The sequence below is a fragment of the Ischnura elegans genome, chromosome 12 (assembly GCF_921293095.1).
Source record: "Ischnura elegans chromosome 12, ioIscEleg1.1, whole genome shotgun sequence".
NCBI classification, from domain to species: domain Eukaryota; kingdom Metazoa; phylum Arthropoda; class Insecta; order Odonata; family Coenagrionidae; genus Ischnura; species Ischnura elegans.
The window spans coordinates 53,448,161-53,474,200 of record NC_060257.1 but is presented as its reverse complement, the minus strand read 5'-3'; the positions used below and the strand labels follow the sequence as shown (position 1 = coordinate 53,474,200).

Below are 26,040 nucleotides of genomic sequence, written 5' to 3'. Positions count from 1 at the left end.
GGTTCTCAGTCCATTTCCGCCCAGAAAACTTTCCCCTTGCGATTGTGAAGATATTTGGGCACGTTGCTCCGATAGTCATCTTTAGTAAACTAGTGAACTACATATTCTGGAGATATTTCAATTGTGTCTTCCGAATGACCCCTAGGCATATAGCAAAACTGCGTGGAAACGATGTCAAAATTTAATGTTGTTCAGTTTCAACGAGTAACCTTGATAGAAAAGATTAATCACTAGCACATTACACGTAAAATGATACGTTTCCCACTAAAAGAAAACATTTCATGCTAAAAACACCGAGCGGACATGTTTCCTTTCATTAGGAAAGGTTGAGTCTTGCACCTGGCAACAACTGAAAGAGGAAAAAAGAAAAATCGTCCAAATTGGACATGATGCCTTTCCGCAGTTTGCAATTCATTTCTGGACGAAGAAAAGTTGAAATTATCTATTCACTGACATTTCCTGATTACTCTTACGACACTTGCGTGCAATTTACAGGTAGCAGGCGTACATGCTGAATTTGCGATTCGCAACCGTCTCTTTCGTAAGTGAGCTTATTGCAACCGGCTTCAAAAATAAACCAATAAATGAAGTAAGTTATTACAAGCTACAACAAAATATTTGTGAAAATTTGACAGCAAAGAGGAGTGTGGGATTCCTTCAAGAGGCTCTTATGCTCAGAATGATAAAACTTAGGCATATGGTACGGTGGGTGGAAATGGGTTAGTGAAAAGTGAGCCTTGGAGAATTCTCTTTAAAGTTTAAAGTGGAAAAAATTTTCAGTGTAAGGTGATTTTTTTTAAGTCTAGAAGCGGAAGCAAGAGGTGCAGGCCGTACTTCAGCGGCGCCTCTGTACGCGGTTGCGCTCAGGGGGGCAGTATATCGTCGATCATGTCTCATTAATGATAGGAGATCTACATACAACCCCGCAAGCCACGTGTGATGGGGGTGATAGGATACCAGCCCTTTACTAATGAAAATGAAATAATCTAACGATATGGAGCCTAGTATTTATTAAAGTCCTTTATTGCTAGGGGGAAAACGAATTCCCATATCTATCGGTTCGGCTAAATATCCCTCTTAATTTATCCCTTCTGTCGGACCTGGAAATATAATAGAGCCCTAATATGATTTTCTCCGTGTCCCTTAATTAATTTATTCTCAATAGGGTAGTTTCATTCATCAAAGAAAACGAAATGCATTGATTGCTATTCGTTACCCACCATTAGGGTTTTCATAATATAAAAATTATTTGGTTTTAGAAATCCCAGTTTAAACGAATGGCAATGGTCGATTTTAACCTCATTTGAAAAAGGCCAGATTGGCGCCCATGCGATGCCACTGCACAAACGTCAAAGGGACCTAGTTTCTATACGAGTTGATAGGAGTTTTACATCGTCTGAGGTTACCAATGCATGCATGAGGCACAGAGCTCAGGGAAACATGTCTTAATATTCACCTATTAAAACTTGCTAAGGTCGGAAAGTTTTCCTCGTTTGATAAGGTATTAATAATCCTTATTTAAGCCAAGCGCTACCAGCTAGCATGGCACTCTGCTACCTGCTAGCATCCTGCGTCGTATCAGCACTCAGAGCCTCGCCCCAACGTCACCTCACTTGCGGCAGCGGGAACCAGAACGACGTCACACGGGAGTTTTCCCGGCATTCATACTTACTTAGCATATTATTCGGACGGTTGAAGCTCTAAAAGAGAGATAATGATTTTCAGATGCAAAACTCTGGAGGATCAATTTGCACATTCATTTTGCCTCGGCTGAAAATTGGTTTCCACCTAGGCGCTAGCCTCTTTCAACCGATCGCAACTCGCTCGTAGCATGGGACTAAATGAAAAAAAAACCAAACCGTTTGTAATTTTCCATGAAGGGTGCGCTAAATGAGGCTGCAAGCTCCTATCCTTTGAGCTCAATAGTTTTCAGATCAATGACTTCCCTCCATCCATGTTCAGCCTTAATTACCTACGAGGAACCTATACAACTGCTAAGTCTTCACTGCTCTGTAGCTGATGTTCCACTGCACTATTACTTTTATGTACACTGTATAATGCCATATGCACACTATATCACACTGGGATCAGCTACCTTTGTAGGCCGGCTACCGTTAAACTCAAGTTGGCATTACTTAGCCGGCCGCAAATTGTAAGCATTTTTACAGAGTAATAAATGAATAATTTAATAATAATTATAAATAATTTTATTACTCCAAACACAAATTACATGACAATAGCAAAATTGAGTAATTTTAGGTAGCCGCGAAGGATAACCTGTTCGAGGCTAACATCCAAAATAATAATACATTATGCTTTACATACTTATAGTGTAGTTCATTTTGTGTTACCTTGATAATGTATACTAACACAGCTTAAGTGCGTACATGAAAAAACTACTGAAGTAGTATATATAATTCGTTTACATCAATATTTTATAACAATATTGGCCAGATATTGAATATTTTGAATATATTGAATATTTATTGGCCAGACTTGAAGTGATACATACAGTATACACACTTGCAATTTTATCACATAAATTGCTCAAATGATTACATATAAAAAACGCTTTTAAGGCCCCCGTTATTATACGGATACGGATACCTGTAGGTTGCGGGTGATCTATTTGATCCTCATCATTTTTCTGTTGCACCACATTTCGAAGGCCTCTATCCTTCATTTCTCCGCTAGGGTCATCGTACATGCCTCACTTCCGTAGAGAAGTATACTCCAAATTAAGTGCTGAGAAATTGTTTCCTTACTTCTATGTTTAAATTTCACGCTGTAAGTATATCTTTCTTTTAATGGAATTCTCGCTTCGCCTGGGCTATTCTGCTTATAATTTCTTTCTTTCTTCCCCCGTCGCTAGCTATCCTGCTTTCCAGATAACAGAGTTCATCCACGTCTATCAGTTTTCGTTCCCCTGTTCAAATGCTAGTCTAGATTTCTTCTCTTTTGCTCGGCGTCGAAGAAGCAAATAAATTATTTGGAGGGGTAGAGTGAAAAGTCTGGGTGTATTGCGGGTGGGTGGCACAGTTCAAACATGTACAAGATGAACCCAATCCACAGTGGCACAGTTCGAGGATGAACTTGGTACCAGGGACGCAGCGAAGAATTAAGGCTGGGGGGGTTTCAGGCGCAAGTAATACTTAGGAGTGTGGGGGTATTGCATGCCCGCCAGGGTAATCGGGATTTGCGGGGGCCGTCCTCCGGAAAAATTTCAAGAAAAATGTTTCAAAATGCGAGTTTTAGGCTTTCTGCGGGATATTTGATAAATTCTAACACTATGTTATAAGTATTACCGATCCAATTAAGTAAAATGGATTAAAATTAAAAATTTCTCTGAGCTCTGGGGGGGATTTATTCCCCCCCCCCCTCGCAGCGCCACTGCTTGGTACCACTGTAAGATGTCTTTTTTCATTGAAAAGTATTACACTCCCCCTAGTTTGGCCTTACGGGCTACATTTTATTCAATATGAGAGCTGTGATAAAAGCTTTTTTTTGGCGCCCTCCCCTGATGAGCATTCCTTGAATTTTTTATACCTTGTCGTGGTTTTTGTGCAGTTTCAACCCGTCTTACACTTTGAGAGGTGCACATATACCGCGTCTTCTCCTTGCCCACGCACATGGGTCTGCCAAAAGGGAAAGGAAGCCACACTCCTCAGAAGAAGTAAAGGTCCCCAACTCTTCCCCGAGACCCCGAGCAAGAAATCTCTGCGGAGAACTTCTAGGAAAGAAATCGTACGGTGGCAGGAGCGGGTGGTGGTCGGCTCATCCCAAGACTTAGTTCTAAACAGAGCCGTTAACCAACACACGGGTACACTTTGCGAGTCATAGTTCTACTTCCCAGAAAAGAATTACCCCCGAATAAATATTACGATAGGGTGTTTTCCTTTTTCTTTTTTATTGCCTGAATCGAAAGATTATTACGTCTGGAGTACGTATTTCACGCTTTTAGAGTTTTAAAATGACGATATATATTTTTCGCGATTTAATGAAAAGTGAAATTTTTCAAGCACACGAAAACGCGACGGCTAAGTACGAATCCTGGGAAAAGCCCTTGTGACTTCATTCTGGTTCTCGCTGCCGCTGTGTGAGGCCACCTGGGTGCGAGGCTATGAGCGCCGCTACGATGCAGGCTGCTAACAGGTAGCAGAGTACCCTGTTAGTAGGTAGCGCTTAGCTTAGATAAGGATTATTAATACCCTATCACAAGAAGGAAACTTTGCGACCATAGGCAATTTTAATAAGCGAATATTACGAGATGTTTCCCTGAGCTCTGTGCCTCATGAATGCATTGTTAATCCCAGACGATGTAATACTCCTGACTACTCGTATAGCATCTAGGTCCCTGTGACGTCACGTGGAGTGGCATCGCATGGCCGCCAATCTGGCCTTTTTCAAATGAGGTTAAAATTGACCACTGCCATTCGTCTAAACAGGGATTTCTAAAACCAAATAATTTGTATATTATGAATACAATAATGGTGGGTAACGAATCGCAATCAATGCATTTCGTTTTCTTTGATGAAGGAAAGTACCCTATTGAGGATTCTCCGGTCGGCTGGTGGAAATATTTCTGCTGAAGCCTTCACAGCGCTGGATTGCAGTTCTCTCCATGGTTTTCAGGTTCACTGCGTCAGAATCGGCGATATAACGCTAACAATCAGGGTACAATTGTTGTCCCTTTTTCCTGTCCCTTTTTCCTATCCCTTTCGAGGGATATCTTCAATAATGGCGGGAAAATGATTGTTTCACACCATCATTTTCGGCAATGGCTGCAAGGATGAGAATCCCTGACCTTTTTCCATCAATCGGCACGTCCTTTTTTCCATCGCTGAAATAATCATTGGCACTGTCTTTCAGCCAATGAGAACGCAAGAGCGCTTAAACTAATTTTAACGACACGTATGACTTTTAAGAACGACAGTTATTTACAGTTACGTATAAGTTAAAAATGGAATGATGCGGAAATCGTCAGAACATAGATGAAAAAAGGGACGGCGGAAATACAGTGTTATACAGAACATGATTGATTGTCGACTCATCTATCCCAACTATCAAATACTAAGCGAGTCTCCTGTTGTAAGCACTGGCTCTAAATTCACCCAGTTCTAAATCCAGAAATGCATAACTTCATCCGCAAATTATTAATATTTTCACAGTAATTTTAGAATATGAAGTAGTTTTGTTGGTGATGCAAGCTTTTTTGTTAGCATTTGCATTAATAAATAAACACTACAATCAATTTATAGTTTTTTTATAGGTAGGTATACATATTTAGTGATTATACTTTACTATCGTCATTCTAAAACGCTAGCATAAGCTTTTCTACGATACAGCCTAAAATAAACACGAACTCACAAAAACAGTGGATAGAGTTTATTTTTTAAACAGGTATTTTAATAACCGTGTGGGTTGAGCAATCATTATTTTGGTTCCTGAAAAGCAGTGCTGGCAAGTAATTGAGTAAAAGTAATCGGATTGTAAGTAACGATCAATATTGTAGTAATTTTTACTTGAAATTATTACTTTTTATGAAATGTAATTTTTATTTGTAATTTACTCCTTACGGTGAAAGAGGAGCCGTTACTTTCTCCTAATCGACGATTACTTAACTAATTTCATTGGTTTACCTAAGCCTACAGATAATTTCAAGTCCCGAGTAACATCATTCAATTGTTTGGGTTCAGCCACTCTTTAAGTTGTAGCCTACTCATGATGGATACAAAATATGACACCCCTTGTATTGTTACACCAGTTATAACTGTATATATTGCAAGTGAAATTGCAATTAGAGATTTAAATACCAAGACTCAATTATTTCAAAAATTTTATTGCAACATTCGACGGTTGCTAGGTGGTCTCTAGAGTTACAATCTTACAAGAAGTTGGTGATTGTTATTGTAACTGTTATTTCACTGATTACTTTTCAAATTAAGTAATTTGTATTCGTAACTGATTATTTTTTGTTCGAAGAAACTATAATGTAGCCCGGTTACCTTTTCTCATTACTTTCACCAACACAGCTGAAATGGTATCGCTAGCACTATGAGTAAAATCTTTTTATTCAGGCTTTACAGTATGATCCAATGTTTAGACCGTGAGCAATCCCAGACAGACGCATGAGACGAGGATAAATAATTTTTAGAAGCGAGGTAGGGTTACGTCAACCTTCCCTCATGGGACGGAAGACACGGAGGGTCGGAAGCCGTTGGTGTCGCCTGTTCTTCGTCGTCCTCATCTTTCCTTTCGCTCGAGGCACCTGGCGCCGCTACCGCACGTGGAGAGGAAGGTTTTTTTATTTTTAGAGATACAGATTTTTCATTCGCTCATGTCTTCCTCATCCTTTCTCGGAGAAGTTGGAGGAAGCTATGGGGGTGTGGCCACTCTCATACCTTCACGAGGAAGATTGATAAATGGAACAGGGCGCACCCTATTTATAACGTGCTCATAAACTCGCTTAGTTGTTTCTCATATTGTCCGGGACAAATCTTACAACTCAAGGTTTACTGAAGGCTACTGAAGGTGTAACCCACTTTCCAATTAGCTATCAAGCAGAAAATTTCAGGATATCTCGCTTTCAGAACAAAATGACAATTTAATCTTCTAAAACTCTAAGGCTTTAAGTAATCTCAAATCTTTGGCCGACATTAAAAGAAAAGTGAAAGATTGGTTAATAAGTGATATTGTAAACTTGTAATTTCTTTATTTTAATCTGAAATGTACAAAATATATTAAATTATCATAGTTTTGTTTAAAAGCCCCTAAAGTTGAAGTTGAAACTTGTAATATAAATGCTATGCTCTCAATATGCCACATGTTGTGTTGAATAACTGGAACCTTCTGACAAGCCATATGGCTTAGAGGGACCAAGTTTTCATATGCAAATAAAGGCAATTATTATTTTTTTTCAGTGGTCCTGGAATTGGCTGACGGAAAACTTTTACTTGGTTTGGAATTACGGTCTTCTTCCGGTCTCTCTTTAGTGTATCGGCCTTCGACAGAGTTATATCTCTCGACCTCTGACAGCGATTCTCGACTTACTTGGTGCTAACGGACTCGTCTTTTGTGGTTTTTGTTTTTGTATTGGTTAAGGTTCTTTTTTGAGATTATTAGTTATTAATGGTTATTATCGAAATACTTGTTATGTTGAATATTTTCACTCTCACATGCTAATTAATTGAATATGATATGTAATTTTTGATACAATTGTTTCTCTTGGTGGCTATTATTCTTTTTTCGTGGAGTTTTTCCCTCACCTAGTCAGTGACAGATGAAATGGGTACCCTGTGCCTGGGCTTGCGTTATGAATTGCAAAGATTTGACAACGTAACGCCACACTGTAATCGAATGGTATGGAAAAAAAATTTGATGTGATGGCACGTTATCAAGTGGATGAAAATATTTAACTTTCTGATAAAATATAGAGTTTTCATAAACTCCCTTTGTTTCCACTTTCCGATTAGCGATCAAGGTGAAATTTTCAGGATTACTCAAAACCAGGTGACAATCCAATACTCTAACAATTTTATTATGATTTTCGGGTATTGCTGTGTAGAAAACATTTTAACTCGACGTTTCACTCCTCCTACTGGGAGCGTTATCAAGAGAATAATGGAATGTCTTCGAAATAAGAAGAGTAAACTTCTCTCATCCTTTGCCTTCCTACAACGGTGCCGGGATACAGAAATAATTCCAACTTGTGTGAGAGTGAAACACCACCTGAAAACTCCAAAGGCCAAGAATATTCTCAAGCGAACCAGCCTAGCTCTCCTACGTGAACGTGTTCGTGCTACGCGTATGTCACTTTTTGTGGTGGCGGAGGAATTATATCACCTTCATTTGGAGCTTTCTGGAATATTGAATCGTGAGTACTGGGACATCGTAGATAGAATTACTAATAGTTCATCCGCTCATACTCTCAAAGATACCACTCTCAAGCAGAAGCGCAAATTTGAAAATTTCGCATTGAGGCAGGAGAAGCCGCAGACTGAACGACCAAGTGCGGTTTATAATTTATCGAAGAAGAATTTGGCCCAAGAGACAGTCTCAGTTCTTTCAAAAGGGTTGAACTTTGCAATTGCACCTAAATACCTACCAGCGGAAGACATCATTGCAGGAGCAGAGGCTGCAATACGTCTACTTCCTCCAGACAAGGCTGACAGCATGAGACATGAAATTGTGCGAGTGCTTCGACGTTCAAAAATGCCTAAATTAAATTTACCAGCAGCTGAACTACGTTACTTGAACGAATTAAAGTGTGATAACAACATCCTCGTACTTCCAGGTGACAAAGGCAATGCAACGGTCATCATGGATAAGGAAGAATATGGCAAGAAAGTTCTCTCCCTTTTGGATGACGATACTTACGAGAGACTAAATAAAGACCCGACAGCCAGAATCGAGCGCAAAGTGAGAGAATTGATCAAGAGGTCTTCAATTCCCGAGGAAAATCATTGGAAATTAATGCCCTCCGCATCCAGAGCTCCACGCTTATATGGTCTACCAAAAATCCATAAGGAAGGTACACCTTTGAGACCTATTGTAAATACCATTGGTTCGCCGACCTATAAGTTAGCCCGTTATCTCTCAAGAGGCATCCAGGATTTCGTCGGTAGAACAGACTCCTTCATAAAAAAATTCGGCGCATTTTATAGAGATCCTGAAAGACCTTCGAGTGACCGAAAGAGATATTTTAGTCAGCTTTGATGTCACGTCGCTGTTCACCAAAGTTCCTGTCCCCGATTCAGTGGAAATTTTAAGAACTCTTACAGGTGATGGACTACCAGGAGACTACCCAAACTAGGTAGAATTCTGCCTTAGAAACAATTACTTCCTTTACAACGGGCAAATATATGAACAAAAAAGTGGTGCGGCAATGGGTTCCCCACTTTCACCTGTGATTGCCAATTTATATATGGAGTTTTTCGAGAAGAAGGCACTTGAGACGAGCGAGAAGAAACCATCATGCTGGTTGAGATATGTGGATGATACCTTTGTGATCTGGCCACATGGAAAAGAAAAACTTGAGGAATTCCACATACATCTAAATACAGTACATCCAGACATAAAATTCACAAAAGAACTTGAAGAAGGAGGTTGTCTTCCCTTCTTAGATGTACTGGTTAAAAGAAAAATGGATGGAAGCCTAGGCCATTCAGTGTACAGAAAGAAGACCCACACAGATAGGTATCTGAATTCATCATCGCATCACCACCCACAACAAAAGGCCTGCGTCATTAAAACGCTAACCCACCGAGCCAAAATCGTGTGTGATGCTGAGCATATCAGTGATGAAATGCAACACCTTATGTGGGCACTGAAAGGCAATGGTTATAGTGTCTCTTTCATTAAAAGAGCAATGAAAGAAAAACACCCTCCTCAAGATGACGGCCACAAGGGGAAGAAGCCACTTACATACGCTAAAATTCCATACATCTCCGGGGTCACCGATAGAATCGCCAGAATCCTCCATAAAGGCAACATTAAGACTCGCTTCTGCACCGTGAAGAAGATTCAGAATATCCTACCTTCACCGAAGGATAGCCATCCTCCCCTTCAATCTATGGGAGTGTATGAGGTTCCCTGCTGTTGCGGCAGAAGCTACGTGGGACAGAGCAAGCGTTCAATCTCCCAAAGGCTTAAGGAGCACGAAAGGGCGTTAAAATTACATCAGTGGGACGCATCAGCTGTTGCTGAACATTTTGCCTCCAGCCCTGGGCATAGAATAATGTTTGACGCTACACGGGTGTTAGCGAAGACGGAAGAATACCATCCGCGTCTTATACGTGAATCCATCGAGATTGCGAAAAGACCTAATAACTTTAATAGGGAGGATGGGTATAACCTCAGCCGTATATGGAGAGGGTTCCTAGCACAATATAATTGTCAACGGCTATCGGCTAAAATTCAAATCCGGCACAACAATGGGTAGCGAAAAAAACATATATAAGCTCGGGACGAGTATAAATTCCTTCCATTCTCTTGATAACGCTCCCAGTAGGAGGAGTGAAACGTCGAGTTAAAATGTTTTCTACACAGCAATACCCGAAAACCACCAGCAACATAGATAAAAGAAGCTGTGAAAGTCTTCAGACGAAAATTTTATTATGACTTTGACTGTATCTTGATTTTCATTCAGAATTTAAATAATATGTCATGATTTTAAGTATCTATAAATTGATTTTATAGTATAACTTGCTCCTTACATTTCACGTTGCATATGAATCAATTTATTCAGGAACACCGTCAGGCACGTAGAAAATTTAATGTATTCTTTTTGGTTCGCGACTTAAAGTTCTCTCAACGAATAATATTTATTTATATGATATATTATTATTATCCATGAAAATAATATATTATTATCATCAAAGGATTTTACTGGCCAAGATAAGTTTCCGTGGAGTATTTTGCCAATCAACTTCGGCTTGCCTCTTCTCTCAACAGGATTCCCCCATAATTCACAATGAGGCCCACCACCTTTCATCAATCAAAAAATCCAATTATCTTCCTTTCCCTCACTTGCTTACTTAACTTTTTCCATCTAACACTTTTTAATATACCCTCCTCTCTAGGTAGCAGCCCTATTCAAACATTCTGTCTCCTCCGTATCTCATTCAGATTCTACCTCTTCGCTCTCATCACATATTTCCCATGCATAAAAAAATGTCATAGCAGTGAAATGTTCCTGAACTATAAAATTGAATTGACATATAATAATGCACCAAAAAAATCAATTACTAGGTTTAAAAAAGACATCATTATCATCATCATCACTGGTCAACAATCCTAAAGTTGCTTTGACGCAGCTCTCCACTCAATTCTGCTATCAGCTAATCTTTTCACTCCTACGTACTTCTTCTCAGTCACATTCTTCTTTAACTGTTCCCTATACTTCATTCGAGGTCTTCCTTTTCCGTTCTCGCCGTCCACTTGTCCCTCGACGATTGTCTTCATCAGGCCAAAAACAAGGTCGGTAAAGGTCATTTACGAACCTTGGCCAAAATGTCAATGTACCCCATAAGATTGACCGGTTCTCATATCAAGGTATTCATGAGGCTTCTCTTATCCCCAACTCTTCTCAGAACTTCCTCATTACTAACTCCATCGGTCCATTTGTTCCCCATCATTCTTCTATAGCACCATATTTCAAAATCCTCTATCCTTGATTTCCCAGCTGCTGTCAATGTCCAAGCCCCACTTCCGTAAAGAAGCATACTCCGAGTGTAAAATTTGATAAATTGTTTCCTAACTTCTATGCTTAAATTTATCGATGTAAAAAGATCTTTTTCTTGGCGGAATACTCTCTTTGCCTAGGCTACTTCGAAGGTAATTAATTTCTTTCTTGCTTCTCCCATTGCTATTAATCCTATACTTTATCTCCTATGATCCTGTTGAATAGTGAGAATAAAACTAAAGAAAACATTTTGACATGACCTATTTATAAGGACTTGGAATAAAAAAAAATTAACATAAAGTAAAAATTAATGCCAAGTTGAATGGATTTTTTCTTATTGCAGATTCTATCATCTGTGTGATAAGATATTCTTCACGTTGATTACCCTCTAATATTCCCGACGCATCGTAACAAAAGAGCGATTGAAAAATTCTATGAACTGAAAAAAGTACATTGTAACTACACGGAAAACCAAACTATCCTTGATGAACATAATAGCTTCCTCTATACTTCAAACACAAGCCGAAAGCCTACATACCTTGCATCCACCGTTATTCTAAGGAAAACCAAATTTTCCACCAGCTTGGTATTCATTTTTCCTCTGGTGGGAATTAATCGTATACTGCCTAATTAACGAGCAAAATCGGGAAGCGAGACGTATCATATTCATAACCTACCTTGCAGAGTTTTTCATCTAAATTTTGCGGCCAAGAAATTACCTCTGGATTTAATTAACAGGATAATTTTTCCTTCGCACACTTTTATGCAGAGAGCGCGCGTAAATCAAGGCATCGTTCGCACCGTGACACTCCCTTAGGGGAATTTCATAATGGAATTATGGTATCTCGTATTAAACAAATGTTTACTTCTAGTCGTGATCGGTTTCAATGCTTCACTCATTTCCGCCCAGAGAACCTTCTGCTTGTGATATCTGACGTATTCAGGTACGCTTTTCCCTGGCTATTGAATTAACCGCAACCTATTATGATGTCAAAGATTCATGCCTTCGCATATTTGCAACACACGCGTTATTTCCTTAGAGTAAGGATTAGGTGGGGTATCGGGTTTGTGTGGTGACTAGAGTGTTGGCTTCCCACCTAATGGGCTCGGGTTCAAATCCCGGCGGTGGCAGAGAATTTTCAGAGACTGCCCGATCCCCGCTCGAGTGCTGTGTGGAGGACATTACAAGCGCAACACTCCGTCCGTCAGATGGGACGTTAAGCCGTGGTCCCCTTGGCGACTTTCGTTAAGAGCAGGCTAAAGCCGACGCCGGGTTTCTCTCCACCCTTCCTTCAATACCCTTCCCTCGTGATGAAAATGATCTCAGCTGTCGGTCGCCTCCTCCAAATACCATAACCATACAAAGCACCGTCGCTCGTTCTGCTCTTTGCGGATGTTGAAATGCAGTTCCAAATAATACTCTCCTTCCATGTATTGTCACTTATTCACGGGTGGCGAAAATGAATGAACTTGATAAATACTCATGAAGCGTTTGATAGATTTTCCAATCTTGTCCGAATTCACGGAATAATACTAAACAGGATAACCCAAAAACTTATTCCATGGTTCACAAAAGTTACGCAAAAATATTCGTCACTTAAATGATGCCCAATGATTACTGCTGCTAAAAATCACAATGAGATAAGAAAAAAACGAATAGATTATGCGAGCATGAACGTAAAAGGCTAATTAGATGATCGAAGAGTTTAAAATTGAAATAGAAAATAGAGTTGAAAGCTGAAATATTTTCATACGGCATCCGAAAAGTTTGGAGAACACCTACTGAATGAGGTAGAGGATGATCCCAGGTAAATATCGTTAATATCGTTTACCTTAATTTTTTTGGATACCAAAGAAAGTAAAACAATTGTTGATTTGGGAGAAAAGTAATTTGAAGAGAGGTATTCCGGCTTCTTTCAAAACAAATGGGATAAGGGCTCCATAGGGTAGTTTCCTTCATCAAAGAAAACGAAAGGCATTGATTGCGATTCGTTACCCACCATAAGTGTATTCATAATGTACAAATTATTTGGTTTTAGGAAACCCTGTCTAGACGAATGGCAACGGCCAATTTTAAACTCATTTGAAAAAGGCCAGATTGGCGCCCATGCGATGCCACTGCACGTGACGTCAAAGGGACCTAGTTTCTATACGAGTAGATAGGAGTTTTACATCGTCTGAGGTTACCAATGCATGCATGAGGCACAGAGCTCAGGGAAACATGTCTTAATAATCACCTATTAAAACTGCCTATGATCGGAAAGTTTCCTTCGTTTGATAAGGTATTGAAAATCCTTATTTAAGCCAAGCGCTACCAGCTAGCAGGGTACTCTACTACCTGCTAGCATCCTGCGTCGTATCAGCGCTCAAAGCCTCGCCCCAAGGTCACCTCACTTAGCGGGAACCAGAACGACGTCACACGGGGTTTTCCCAGCATTCGTACTTAGCCGTCGCGTTTCCGCACGCGTGAAATTTTTTCATTTTTCATTTAATCGCGAAAAATAGCTATCGTCGTTTAAAAATCTAAGAGCGTTAAATGCGCATTCCAGGAGTAATAATCTTTCGATTCATGCAATAAAAAAATAAAAGGAAACCACCCTATTACTCGAACCACTGGTCTGCCATGATCGGCGAGACGCCAAGTAGGGGCGGGTGACGTCACTAATTTGGTTCCAACATACCTCGAGCGTCTGAATGATAACGTTGTAGGGCTACGATTCGCCAAGCTGGTTATGGGAAGTTTTTCGGATGAAAAAGTAATGGAGACGCCCTATTTCGCACTCGTCCGGCCTCACCTTGAATACGCAGCGAGCATATGGAAGCTGCGCGATACCAAGTCTGAGCGCTAGGCATCGATTGCTTGAGGATAGAGAATCTTTAGTAGCGACACGGAGAATATCATATTAGATTCCCACTTTACCCTCACTCCATTCAAATCCTAACGAAGGTAGGATTTGAAAATTTTGAAAAGGAGTGGTAATAACATTTGAATCCCATACGTCTATTGATAGCACGGCATTCGATCCCGTTACAGCCGTATTGTGAGTCGCTCAATGTCTACCGCGAATGAAACTCGCATGTAAAACCATCCCAGGCATCATTTTATGGATAAAAAAAAACAAATAAAATGATGCGATGGCTTTCTCCATTGTATTTCCAGGTCCGACAGATACGATAAATTCAGAGGGATATTTTGCCGAACGGATGGATAAAGGAATTCGTTTTTTCCGAGAGCAATGGAGGATTTTAAACGTCTGTTATCGTCACATCCTCTACCACACGCCCATTTAGGCGGCTTGGGGGGTAGTACGCAGATTTACATTCAGAAAAACCTTATTAGAGGTAAAGCTAGGGGATATTATTAGGGGATATGGCCTGCTAACTAAGAAACTAAAGATATAGATTGGTTGAATATTTGGTTCCGCATTCCTTTCATGCATCCGTTTGTTGTGTGAATATTTCCATAATTTGTCGGTAAAAACTTAGATATATTTTACGTAAATAGGATTCGTTATCCATAAAATTAGTATTATGTAACTACGCATACGTTATCGATATTGACGGTGCATGTGATTCACAACAGAATTGTGGGTGATACAATCTTCTGAGTAGGAGGGTATTCAGGACGTCAAAATACATGGAGAGCAGCAAGTTTTGAGAAAATAATTTTATCATTGTGTTCTCAACGAGATCACATTCGAAACTGAGCACGTTTTTAAAAATCCTAACGAAGTAGTGGTAATAACATTTGAATCCCACACGTCTATTGATAGCTCGACATTCGATCCCGTTACAGCCGTATTGTGAGTTGCTCAATGTCTACCCCGAATGAAACTCGCATGTAAAACCATCCCAGGCATCATTTTATGAATAGCAAAAAAAAACTATATAAAATGATGCAAAGCTTTCTTTGTTTCCTTTATTGGCAAAGCAATGACTCGAAAAGTTATCAATGCCCTGGCGTAACGCAATCACCCATGCAGACGACGTAATCATTAAAAAATTACAACGCACCATTACTACCACGCGATGGTCATAAAAACAGACTTTATGACGGGTCGATCATGTAAATAGGCACTCCCTTCACAAGAGTAAAAAACTAACTAACGAACTAGGCAATTTCAATTTTAAAAAAATAGTCTAAAAATAGTAGTAATAGTAGTAGTAATAAAAAAAAGCCTGAAGTTATTAGTTATATTTAAAAAAAAATAGTGTTGGCCATTTTGAGCTTTCAACTTTTAGATCCATCCACATGAAAACGTGAGCCACAAATGTATTAAAATAACCTTTTTCCACTCAAAATTCATATGCTGAGCTAAGAGATTTTCTATTTTTTAAGTTGTTTTGGTTTAGATAGTCTTTTAATTCACAAAAATTAACAGCTCTCTCTGTATAGTGACGAGGGAACCATCTCAAATTCTGCTCAGTTCTCTTTAAATATTCAAAATCACAACGTGCGCAAACCGCCACCAGTAAATCTCCACCCACTCCCCTAAAGATCATCCGTACTTTTGGAATTTGGAAATGCACTACACCAGCCTAATATACCTACTATTTTAAATTTGTATTTTTTTCCTTCAGAATAAGTCACCATGAAGCCATCATAATATAATTCAAACAAGATTGCTCTTTCCGCAAAGTGTTACCTATTTGCGGCGCTGTTTGACAGTTAAGTATTCACAGAGTTAACGTCCAGTGTTCCTGATACTGACTTAACAGTTGTTTAAGTATCGTGCAGAAGTAACACATTGTGGGAAAATACCATCTTGGTTAAACAGACATTTTTTTATTTTTATCATGTTCACTTTCTGCCTCTCTTGAAAAAAACGTAGTATGTGTTTAAAATTCACACATTACCTCTACGCAGTCAATTTGTCTGCAACAATGTGCATCCATTACCATTGCATTAATTGTTAATTCATGAGTTTATGTGTACACTTTCACATTGAATAACAGATGCATTGGCTGATTGGCACCGCACACGGATGAATTGCAAACCGCCCTCCCTAGAGACTGAAGATGGGAACGAGGAAATATTCACATTTGACTCGAATGCCAAAAAGAGAAAAAATTACAACACTAGCAAGAGGAAATTGTCCAAAGCTATTCAGTTTCAGCAACCTAACGATCGATGGCGGCTTTTTTCCGGTCAGCGCCTTCACATCATCCCGTCGCTCTCCATGGCAACGTTTGGTAACTTTTATTCGAAATAAATTGGATGAAAACAAACGCTATCGTTGTAGTCGCCAAGTCAGATCCATCAAACCATCTCGTGATCCCGGGTTTTGCCATTTGAATCATAATTCCACGCGCAGAGGCCCATAAGCATATTAGTGCACATTTCCTCAAAAGAACAAGATTAGAACCTCAGGCATCAAGAAGTTTGGGAAACATTTACTTATGTTAGCGTCAACAGGTTTGTATACATGGTGTTTCAGGAGGAATCTGCAATATTTCATGAGATATTATGGGGGGATTTATTAAGCTTTTTTGTTCCATAAACATGGAGTCGAAAGTCCTTAGTTACTGAGCTATGGCAACGCAGACATTTGTTTGGATGCACTATGCAGTTGCCATGAAAAGGGTTTTTCTTGGACATTTTCGACATTATGTTTAATACTCTGGATTTTTAAGGCCATGAAATAATTAAGCACGTCCTAAAATGTGCGATTATACTAATTGAGGGGGTGAGAAGCGGGTGAAAAGCTAGAGTTACAAGTGATATTTTTTATAAACAGAGTTAAAAACAGAAATGATGGAAAAAATGAAAAAATACCTTCCCACACACGTATGTTCCTATTATCAATTTCCTATGCTGTAATTTTTTTCTTCTTATTTTGGAGTATTAATATTATTTATTACTTATTCATCCATATGATATATCTTCAAGATCGAGTTTTGTGCATTTTCCTATTTTAAACGCATTGGAGTGGGTATTTGAACCACGCTACTGACTTCACCCTAGGTTTAACTGTTCTCATTAACAACCAGTATTCCATAATTTCGATTTCTGTGAATAATTATTATTATTTAACATAATAGCTTCCCCTATGAAAGAATTGTATAAACCTGTTTCAAAATTTTATACAATCTTGTACATTGCCATGGCAATTGTATAAATTGTATCATCATCATCATCATCACTGGTCAACAATCCTAGGATTGGTTTGACGCAGCTCTCCACTCAGTTCTCCTATCAGCTAATCTTTTCAATATAAATTGAGTGGAGTAGCTGTGACTCCTCGGGATGATAATGTGGTGGTTTCCCCTTGCCTTCCACACCGCAGTACTACAGCCGTTAAAGTAAATGTTACCACGCCCGTAGTGGAATGTGTGTCGCTGTACCGACCAGTATGGTCTCCACCTTCGCACATGTGAAGAAGAGCTGCTGCCCTCTCCCCCGGGTGATGAGAGGCATAATTATTGGCGGCCCCCAGTCGCCAAGTCACGATATCTTCACAGGTTTTGGTATCTTTTAAATGGCCTACCTTACCCAAGGGTAGCCCAATACCCCCTCAGAATACCGCCGCTTTTTGTCCGCGACTGCTTATTCGACGAGAGAACTCGCTTATCTCGCAGCTAACCTCTATATCTAAAGGTCGACCCACCATCCGCAACCCGGTGGACGCACTCGGTGGCTTTAAGCTCAGCCGCGAGTATATATTTATATATAATTGTATAAAATTTTGAAACAGGTTTATACAATTTTTTCATAGGGGTAGTGTAAGGAAAGAGAAACATTATTACGGCTATTAGTCTCTCCCTCCCTTTATTTTACTTCTGAGAAGATCAAAGGACTTCGGTATTTAGCTAAAACATTTTGAGCACTAGGTTAATGATAAACAAAGAGAGAAGCCTCCGTGAACATTCATCATAGGGGTCAGGAAAAAGCGTTCCAAGTATTCGCCCATATTGGATTGTTGATGAAAACTGATCAGCGTTGTCAACGTTGCTAGGAGAATTTGAGTGGAAGTGTCCTTAATTGCTCACTTTTAAGCAACTTCGTTACTCTACGGGTTAGAAAACTTGAACATGCATCATAGGGGTCAGGAAAAAGCGTTCCAAGTATTTGTCCATAATGGATTTTGATGAAAACTGATCAACGTTGCTAGGAGAATTTCAGTGGAAGAGGCCTTAATTGTTCACTTTTAAGCAACTTCGTTACTCTACGGGTTAGAAAACTTGTAAATAAAGAAAAATCTACTAACACAAATCTACTATCAATTACTACTACTAATTCGAGTTTCTTTACTTTCGATTTACTGTATAATATGTGTTCTCTTACTTGCGAAAGATCCACAGAGAAAAAATCATTCGCCTTGACCGGGATTCGAACCCGGATCCCCCGGTTTCCGGTCGAGTGCTTTAGCCAGGTAAGCTACCGAGGCGTCATTCTTCCCTGTGGATATTTTCGGACGGAGGTGTTGCTGGACCTTGTCCGGTAGTGTCCGAAAATATCCACAGGGAAGAATGACGCCTCGGTAGCTTACCTGGCTAAAGCACTCGACCGGAAATCGGGGGATCCGGGTTCGAATCCCGGTCAATGCGAATGATTTTTTCTCTGTGGATCTTTCGCACGATTGTGCATTGCGGGTGACTCCCGTAAAAGTTATCACCGCGGCTAGTCCCGGTATACTTTAAACTGTTCTCTTACTTGTTGTAACATTATTGCAACTATTTATCGCCCACTCCTCGAAGTAGAAGTTCGCTTTGCAAATCTGAACAATTAACACAAAAAATACATAATTGAGAAGCCTGGAAATACAGGTCACGGAGAGTCGGAGCAGCGGTGAGAATGCGTTGATCCGGCGAGCAGCATTCAGGAGAGGGCGAGCAACATGCAGGAGATACGCGAACAGCAACGTGCAGGGATAAGCGGGCAGCATGCAGAAGTAGGCTAGCAGCATGCAGTCCGGCGGAACACTCAGCTACGCTGGGGAGGGAGAAAGGCGAGACTGCCTCTCGGGCCACTTATTCGTCAACTGCTCGTCAACTGCAACTGAACTGCACGACTGAACTGCATTGCTTCTCCGCGAAGGAAAACGCCAGGAGACTATTAGCGCCCTCCTCGGGAACACGGGGAAGCCTACAGCAGACGATAATAACTGAAGAACGAAAACTATGAGAAATAATACGCAACATCCTCGCCCACATTGAACTAATAGTTCAACATACACATATACAAAAAAAAAACAATATAAATAAATAACAGTTCTTACATATTTTAGGGTAAGGTGAAGGAAAAGAAGGAAGTGAATAATGGTTATGGAGTGGAAATATTTAGGAATCGAGAGGCAAGGGAAATACTTTGACAGCGGGTCTTGTGAGGGTTCCCTTGGCTGTGCGGAGATGGACAACTCGTACCACTCCATCTTCCCCTGGGGATGTTCCAATAATTCGTGACAAATAATGTTTCGCACTCCTTATGGCGGCTTCCCATAATCCTCCTTGATGAGGTGCGGCAGGAAGAATGAAATGAAAATTAATGAAATTCTGTGCAGCAAAATAACATATATCCTTTTTTGCATTAGAGAAAAAAAATCCGAAATATCCTTTTTAATTTAGAAGAGGCTCCAATAAAGTTAGTTCCACAATCAGAATAAAGTTGGGAGCAAAGTCCTCTTCTAGAAATAAAGCGAGTCAAGGCTGCAATAAAAGCTTCGGAGGTGAGATCTGTCACTACTTCCAGATGTACAGCCTTGGTAGAAAAACAAACAAAAATACACAAATAAACTTTCACTGTTGGAGAACGTTTCAAGGAATGAATTCGTATCTGAAATGGTCCTCCATAATCCATTCCAGACACATTAAAGGGTTGTATTTGATTTAACCTCAATTTCGGAAGGTCTCCCATTAAGGGTGGCACATTTTTGGGCTTGCATTTGAAACATCGAATACATTTGTAAATTCTAGAGCGTACAATAGAGCGCGCTGATAAAATCCAAAACTTTTGCGCTAGTAGAGTCTGCAATAATTGCGGTCCAGCATGTAAATATTTGACATGGTAGTAGTCAATTATTAAATTTACTACATGATGGGATTTAGGGAGCAATATGGGGTGCTTGGATTCTTGAGAAATAGATGCATGACGTAGCCGTCCTCCTACTCGCAGAAGTCCGTAGTCATCCAAAAATGGGGCCAAGCGTAGTAGTTTGATACTGCAGCGATTTCCCTTTTTAAGAGCAATTATTTCATGCTGAAAAATAGCTTGTTGCACCAGTTTGCATATTATCATGGTAGAGTTAATTAATTCTTTGCTAGTAATGAAGTCATCGAACCTTGAAGATCGTTGACATTGCGCGATGAATCTTAAAACATATGATACTACATATTGCAACTTAGACCAAGACGAAAATTTGGTAAGTAAATCCCACTCTGGTTGGGCAGCAGAGAAATAAACCATTGCATCTGAAGACTTACATTCAGGTAGATCTTCCTCAATTACACACGGAAATTTTAAGAATGGCCATTGGTTATGGGGTAAACTTAGCCATGGCGGCCCTTTCCACCACAGGGGATGATGTTGAAGCTGTGAAGGCATCAAACCCCGCGAAGCGCAGTCCGCAGGATTTTGGCTGGAGACTACATGGTGCCAGTGATGAGGGGGTATTTTGTCTTGGATATCAGCCACCCGGTTTGCAACAAAAGTTTTAAGCAGATGAGGAGATCGTTGAAGCCACGCCAAAACGATCGTTGAGTCACACCATGCAGAGATGACGTCGATGCTGTAATGCGAACATAAAATTGAATGAGAGTATTTTAGCAGTTTAGCTAATATGTGCGCTCCACACAATTCTAAACGCGGTAAAGTAACCCGCTTGAGGGGAGAAACTCTTGATTTGGCAATCAACAGGGAAACTTTTATCCCGTTTTTTTGGTCAGTTGATCTCACGTACACGCATGCTGCGTATCCGTGCTCCGAGGCATCCGAAAACCCATGTAGTTCAACACTAATTGGTTTAGGAGGAAATATTTGACGATACATTATAATTTTATTCAGTTCTGGCAACTCACGCAAGAACATACTCCACTTCTGCAACATTTCCGGAGGAAGGGAATCATCCCACTGAAGCCCAACTGTCCACAATAACTGGATAAAATATTTTGCCCAAAGAATAACGGGCGTTAGCCATCCACATGGATCATAGAGTTTGGCAATAGTAGAAAGCACACATCGTTTTGTGGGAGGACCTTCACAAATATTCATAGAGTACGAATAACAATCTTGAGAAGAATTCCATTGAAGCCCAAGGAGACTGTAGAGTGGTTCACCTGAGATGCTGTGGGCGACAGGAATTTCTCGGTGGTCCTCTGGAACTTGGGATAAGAGCTGGGAAGAGTTACTACACCATTTCCGTAGCTCGAAACCACCTGTGAGAAGTAGACGATTTAAGTCATTTTGAAGCAGCAGAGAATCATGAATGCAATCAGCACCAGTGATAATATCATCTACAAATGTTTGCGATTTCAAAACTTCTGCGGTGCGAGGAAAAGTAACACCTTCATCCTCAGCTAGTTGCTGTAGAGTTCTAATAGCAACAAAAGGAGAACTCGTTACCCCGTAGGTAACTGTAGTTAACTTATAAACAAGTAACGGAGTAGAAGGATCTGAGCGCCAAAGTATCAGCTGATACCGCTGATCATCAGTATGCACTTTAATTTGCCTATACATCTGGCGAATATCACACCTAAAAACAATAGAATTTAGTCTGGATCGTAGAATGAGATCGCAAATATTGTTTTGCAATTTTGGACCAGATAACAAAACGTCATTAAGAGACACATTGGAAGAGGTTCGGGCACTAGCATCAAACACCACACGAAGTTTATATGGCATAGCATTGCGTTTAAGAACGCCATGATGAGGTAGATAATAATTAGGGAATTCAATTGGTGATTCACAAAGTTCCATGTGACGTGAAGAAAGGTAATCCGTCATAAAGTCCACGTACATTCCTTTGAACTCCGGATCCTTAGAAAATCTCCTTTCCAAAGCATAAAATCTTCGCTCAGCATTACTAAAAGAATCACCCAATGCTTGATGATCTTCCTTAAAAGGGAGACGAGTTACATAACGTCCAGTTAGGTCTCTGAAGTGGGTTGATTTAAAATGATCCTCACATTGTTTGTCTAGCACAGGTATGAGGCAAGGGGTTTCTTCAATTTCCCAAACCTTTTTGATTGCAGAGTTAATATCAAATGTATTAGTTATGAGGGAAATACATTTTTTCGCGTCTTCTTGATTAACCGAAGGAACTGCAGTTGAACCCATCAGTACGAATCCAAATATAGTGTCCATGGCCACCGGCATATTTTTCCCAAGAGTACATTTTAATCCCGAGAAAACAAATGGAAACAAATCCGCTCCAAGCAACACGTCGATTGGGCCAGGGATATCAAAACTCGGGTCCGCAAGTACAAACGACTTCATTTTCTCTTTTATTTCAGGTGAGATAGCAACTCGAGGGAGGTGAGACGTAATATTTTCCAAAATAATCACAGGATGTCCATGAGCGAGAGGTACGCCACTAATTGAGGCTAAGTTCAAAAATGTCATGCCATTTGTTTTAACATGAGATTGAGAAACTCCTGAGATGGAATGATCAGTCCGCATGCGTCGCACGTTCATAAGTTGAGCGCACTGTTCAGTAATAAAAGTACATTGCGCTGCCGAATCTAAGACTCCTCTTACAATTAGAGATTTTCCATCAGAATTAGTGAGAGAGATGAGGGTCGTTGCTAGCAGCACTGCGGTTTTGTTTTGAGTGGATGATAAAGCAGCTAAGTCTGATGTAGAGGGTTGCTCATTAGAGAGAGAATCACTAGAAAGTCCTGCGAATGCTGGAGTTGAAACAGAGGGTTTCTGCGAGCTTGACATCGAGGGAACAGGATGAGCAACATGCAACAATGAATGATGTTTGCGTTGACAAATTCTACAACATTGCGTAGATTTACACGACTGCTTATTGTGAGATGTTCCCAAACAATTAAAACACCAACGTTTTGTACGTGCAATGGATTGACGTTCTTGCGGCGACTTCCTTTTAAAGTCTGGGCACTGGTAAATTGTGTGAGTTTCATTATTACAATATGGGCATCCATTAGCATTTAAAGAGATTAATGCTGATTTTGAATGACGTGAAGAAATATTCTTGAGAGTAGTGCCTACTGCAAGAGGTTTAACGCGTGCGTCAACAGAGGCATCTTCTAAATGAGCACACTCCCTTTCCAAAAATTTAATCAATTCCGATGCTATCGGTAATTCATGATTTTCGTTCCGAGTATCCTCCAGTCTTTTGCGAGTTCCAAAATCCAGTTTTCGGAGCAAAATGGTCACCAACAGAATATTTTCTTTAGTTATGTCATGACCAAGTGCGGATAATGCCTGAATATTCTCATGGTAGGTAGAGAGAAAAGATCTAAGAGACACTAAAGAATTTCCAGAGAGATTGGGCATATCCATAATCTTAGTAATATGCATTGAGACCAATTTTCTAATATTGTGGTATCTTTTCCTTAACAAGTCCCAAGCGATAAGGTAATTCGAGTCCGATAGTGGCAAACCACGAATCAACTCCAATGCCTCTCCTTGAAGGCAGCTGTTAAGATATTGAAATTTCTCAATACGAGAGAGAGAGAGGCTCTGGTGAATAGTGGTGTCAAACGTATTGTAAAATGACATCCATTTTACGCTGTCTCCCGAGAAGCGTGGCAATTCCAACTTGGGCAATCTAACGGCAGTAGCGCTTTGCGCGGCATCATTCTCGTTATCTACCGTGGGAGTTTGAGGATTGCCATTCAGCATGGGAATTAAGGAGGAAATGATTGCTCTACTTTCACAAACTAAATCACTTATTTCATCTTGAAGTTTTAAAACAGTATCCTCGTCGTAATCTGAGGGATCTTCGGAAAGACACAAATTTAAAATATGTTCAAAGTCCCGTTTCTTTTCCACAATTTCTTCATGATTACCAGTTAAGCGTCTTATTAAAATGTCTGTGAGTGAAGACTGGTTGACCGTAATTTCAATTTGACGAACGGCATCATGACACTTTTCACACCTTCGTTTTAGGAGATTTGCCTTCCGTACAAAAGTAGCAAAATTCATGATGATAATTATGGGCGGCCAAAAGAACGTAGAAAAGATTTCGTCCTACCATTGCGAATCCAACTGCTGGATGGAAGAAGTCCAATGCGTGAAATGCGATGTCCGTCCTCCAGCGCGGTCGAGCATCTCCCGTAGATTAACCTCCAGCGTTTAAGATTGTCCCGCTTGTCAAGTAGGAAGAGGGGTATGGAAGGTCAAAACTAAGGAGAGGAACAATATTCATACAACAATGAGTAACCAAATATAATACCATCAAACAAGAAAATTCGTCAAGAACATGACGCGAGTAATGATCAATTAGTTGAATTATGACAAAAGCAAAACTCAAACCGGAAGGCATTTGACTAGGACAGGTCTAAGCAAATTGACGAGCACGTGGTCCAAGTTACAATGTGCCACTTTCTCTAAGAACAAAACATTTTTGAGAAAATAAGAAATATCAAACACGCAAATGAATTCGGCTGCAATCCGGCCACTGATCCGGCCCGAAGGACCAAAACTAATGTGGGGTAAAGAATAATCAAGTGGACTGTATAAAGCGGAAGAGAGACAATTCCCACATTTAATTCGGTTAAGCAATTAAACAAATAATGAACTATTAATACAAAAAATACATAATAGAGAAGCCTGGAAATACAGGTCACGGAGAGTCGGAGCAGCGGTGAGAATGCGTTGATCCGGCGAGCAGCATGCAGGAGAGGGCGAGCAACATGCAGGAGATACGCGAACAGCAACGTGCAGGGATAAGCGGGCAGCATGCAGGAGTAGGCTAGCAGCATGCAGTCCGGCGGAACACTCAGCTACGCTGGGGAGGGAGAAAGGCGAGACTGCCTCTCGGGCCACTTATTCGTCAACTGCTCGTCAACTGCAACTGAACTGCACGACTGAACTGCATTGCTTCTCCGCGAAGGAAAACGCCAGGAGACTATTAGCGCCCTCCTCGGGAACACGGGGAAGCCTACAGCAGACGATAATAACTGAAGAACGAAAACTATGAGAAATAATACGCAACAAAATCCTTGAAGCATAGGAGAAGTACGTAAGCATCGTTAAATCTAGTTTTGAAACTAATGAGAAAAAATATGAATATTCGTCGCCGCAGGTAAAAACTGCTCCAGTAAATACTCATTATGAGATATTGGAGAAGGGCCACACTCTTGTCCGCTCCCAAAGCTCTCCATCGCGATACAAAAAAAGATTTTCATTCGAGTAAAAGACTTTTCACTCGTAAACCTTTACAAGGTGGGGTTAATCATTCTAGTTGCCCACAAATAAGATTTCCTCGAATTCTGAGACATCAAAGAAATATATTCTGGGAAATGGATTAGCGTCGGAGGAAGCTCTGTTTCCTCGCATCAAAAAGAGGCACAGTCACATGATTTTTTCGAGATTTTACTGCATAAATTCGGGGCATGAAGCTAGAATGGATTACGACGAATTTCATGCTCCCTGCAACGTGATCGGTCCTTACTTCCATTAATTTGTAATAAGATCACAGTTCTAGTCCCTGAATTTGTCAAAGTACGTAGACTTCCTTCTTTTTCACTGGGATTCGTGGAAAACTGTTATCAGTTTCCCTTTAACACTGTTACGGCCGGACTTGGCCTGCCCCCTTCAACGACCGAAGGGATCAATTTGATTCATTAGAAGTAAGCTGCACATATATGCAGCATTGTAAGTGGCAATCATTTTCCTGAAGAGATAAAGAAGAGTTATGTTTTATACCTCCCATCAAATTTCGTGTGGCCAG

The 26,040-nt window shown here is 40.3% G+C and overlaps 1 protein-coding gene across 1 annotated transcript; it reads right to left on the bottom strand.

Moving 5' to 3' along the window:
- Positions 1–316: 316 nt before the first annotated feature.
- LOC124168683 lies at positions 317–25,297 on the bottom strand. The gene is made up of 4 exons (XM_046546950.1): positions 24,905–25,297; positions 24,340–24,490; positions 20,289–21,553; positions 317–349 (listed from the first exon to the last, which is right to left on the bottom strand). The coding sequence occupies exons 3-4, from the start codon at positions 21,387–21,389 to the stop codon at positions 317–319; spliced, it is 1,134 nt and encodes a 377-aa protein (XP_046402906.1). The 5' UTR covers positions 21,390–21,553; positions 24,340–24,490; positions 24,905–25,297.
- Between the last annotated feature and the right edge of the window lie 743 nt (positions 25,298–26,040).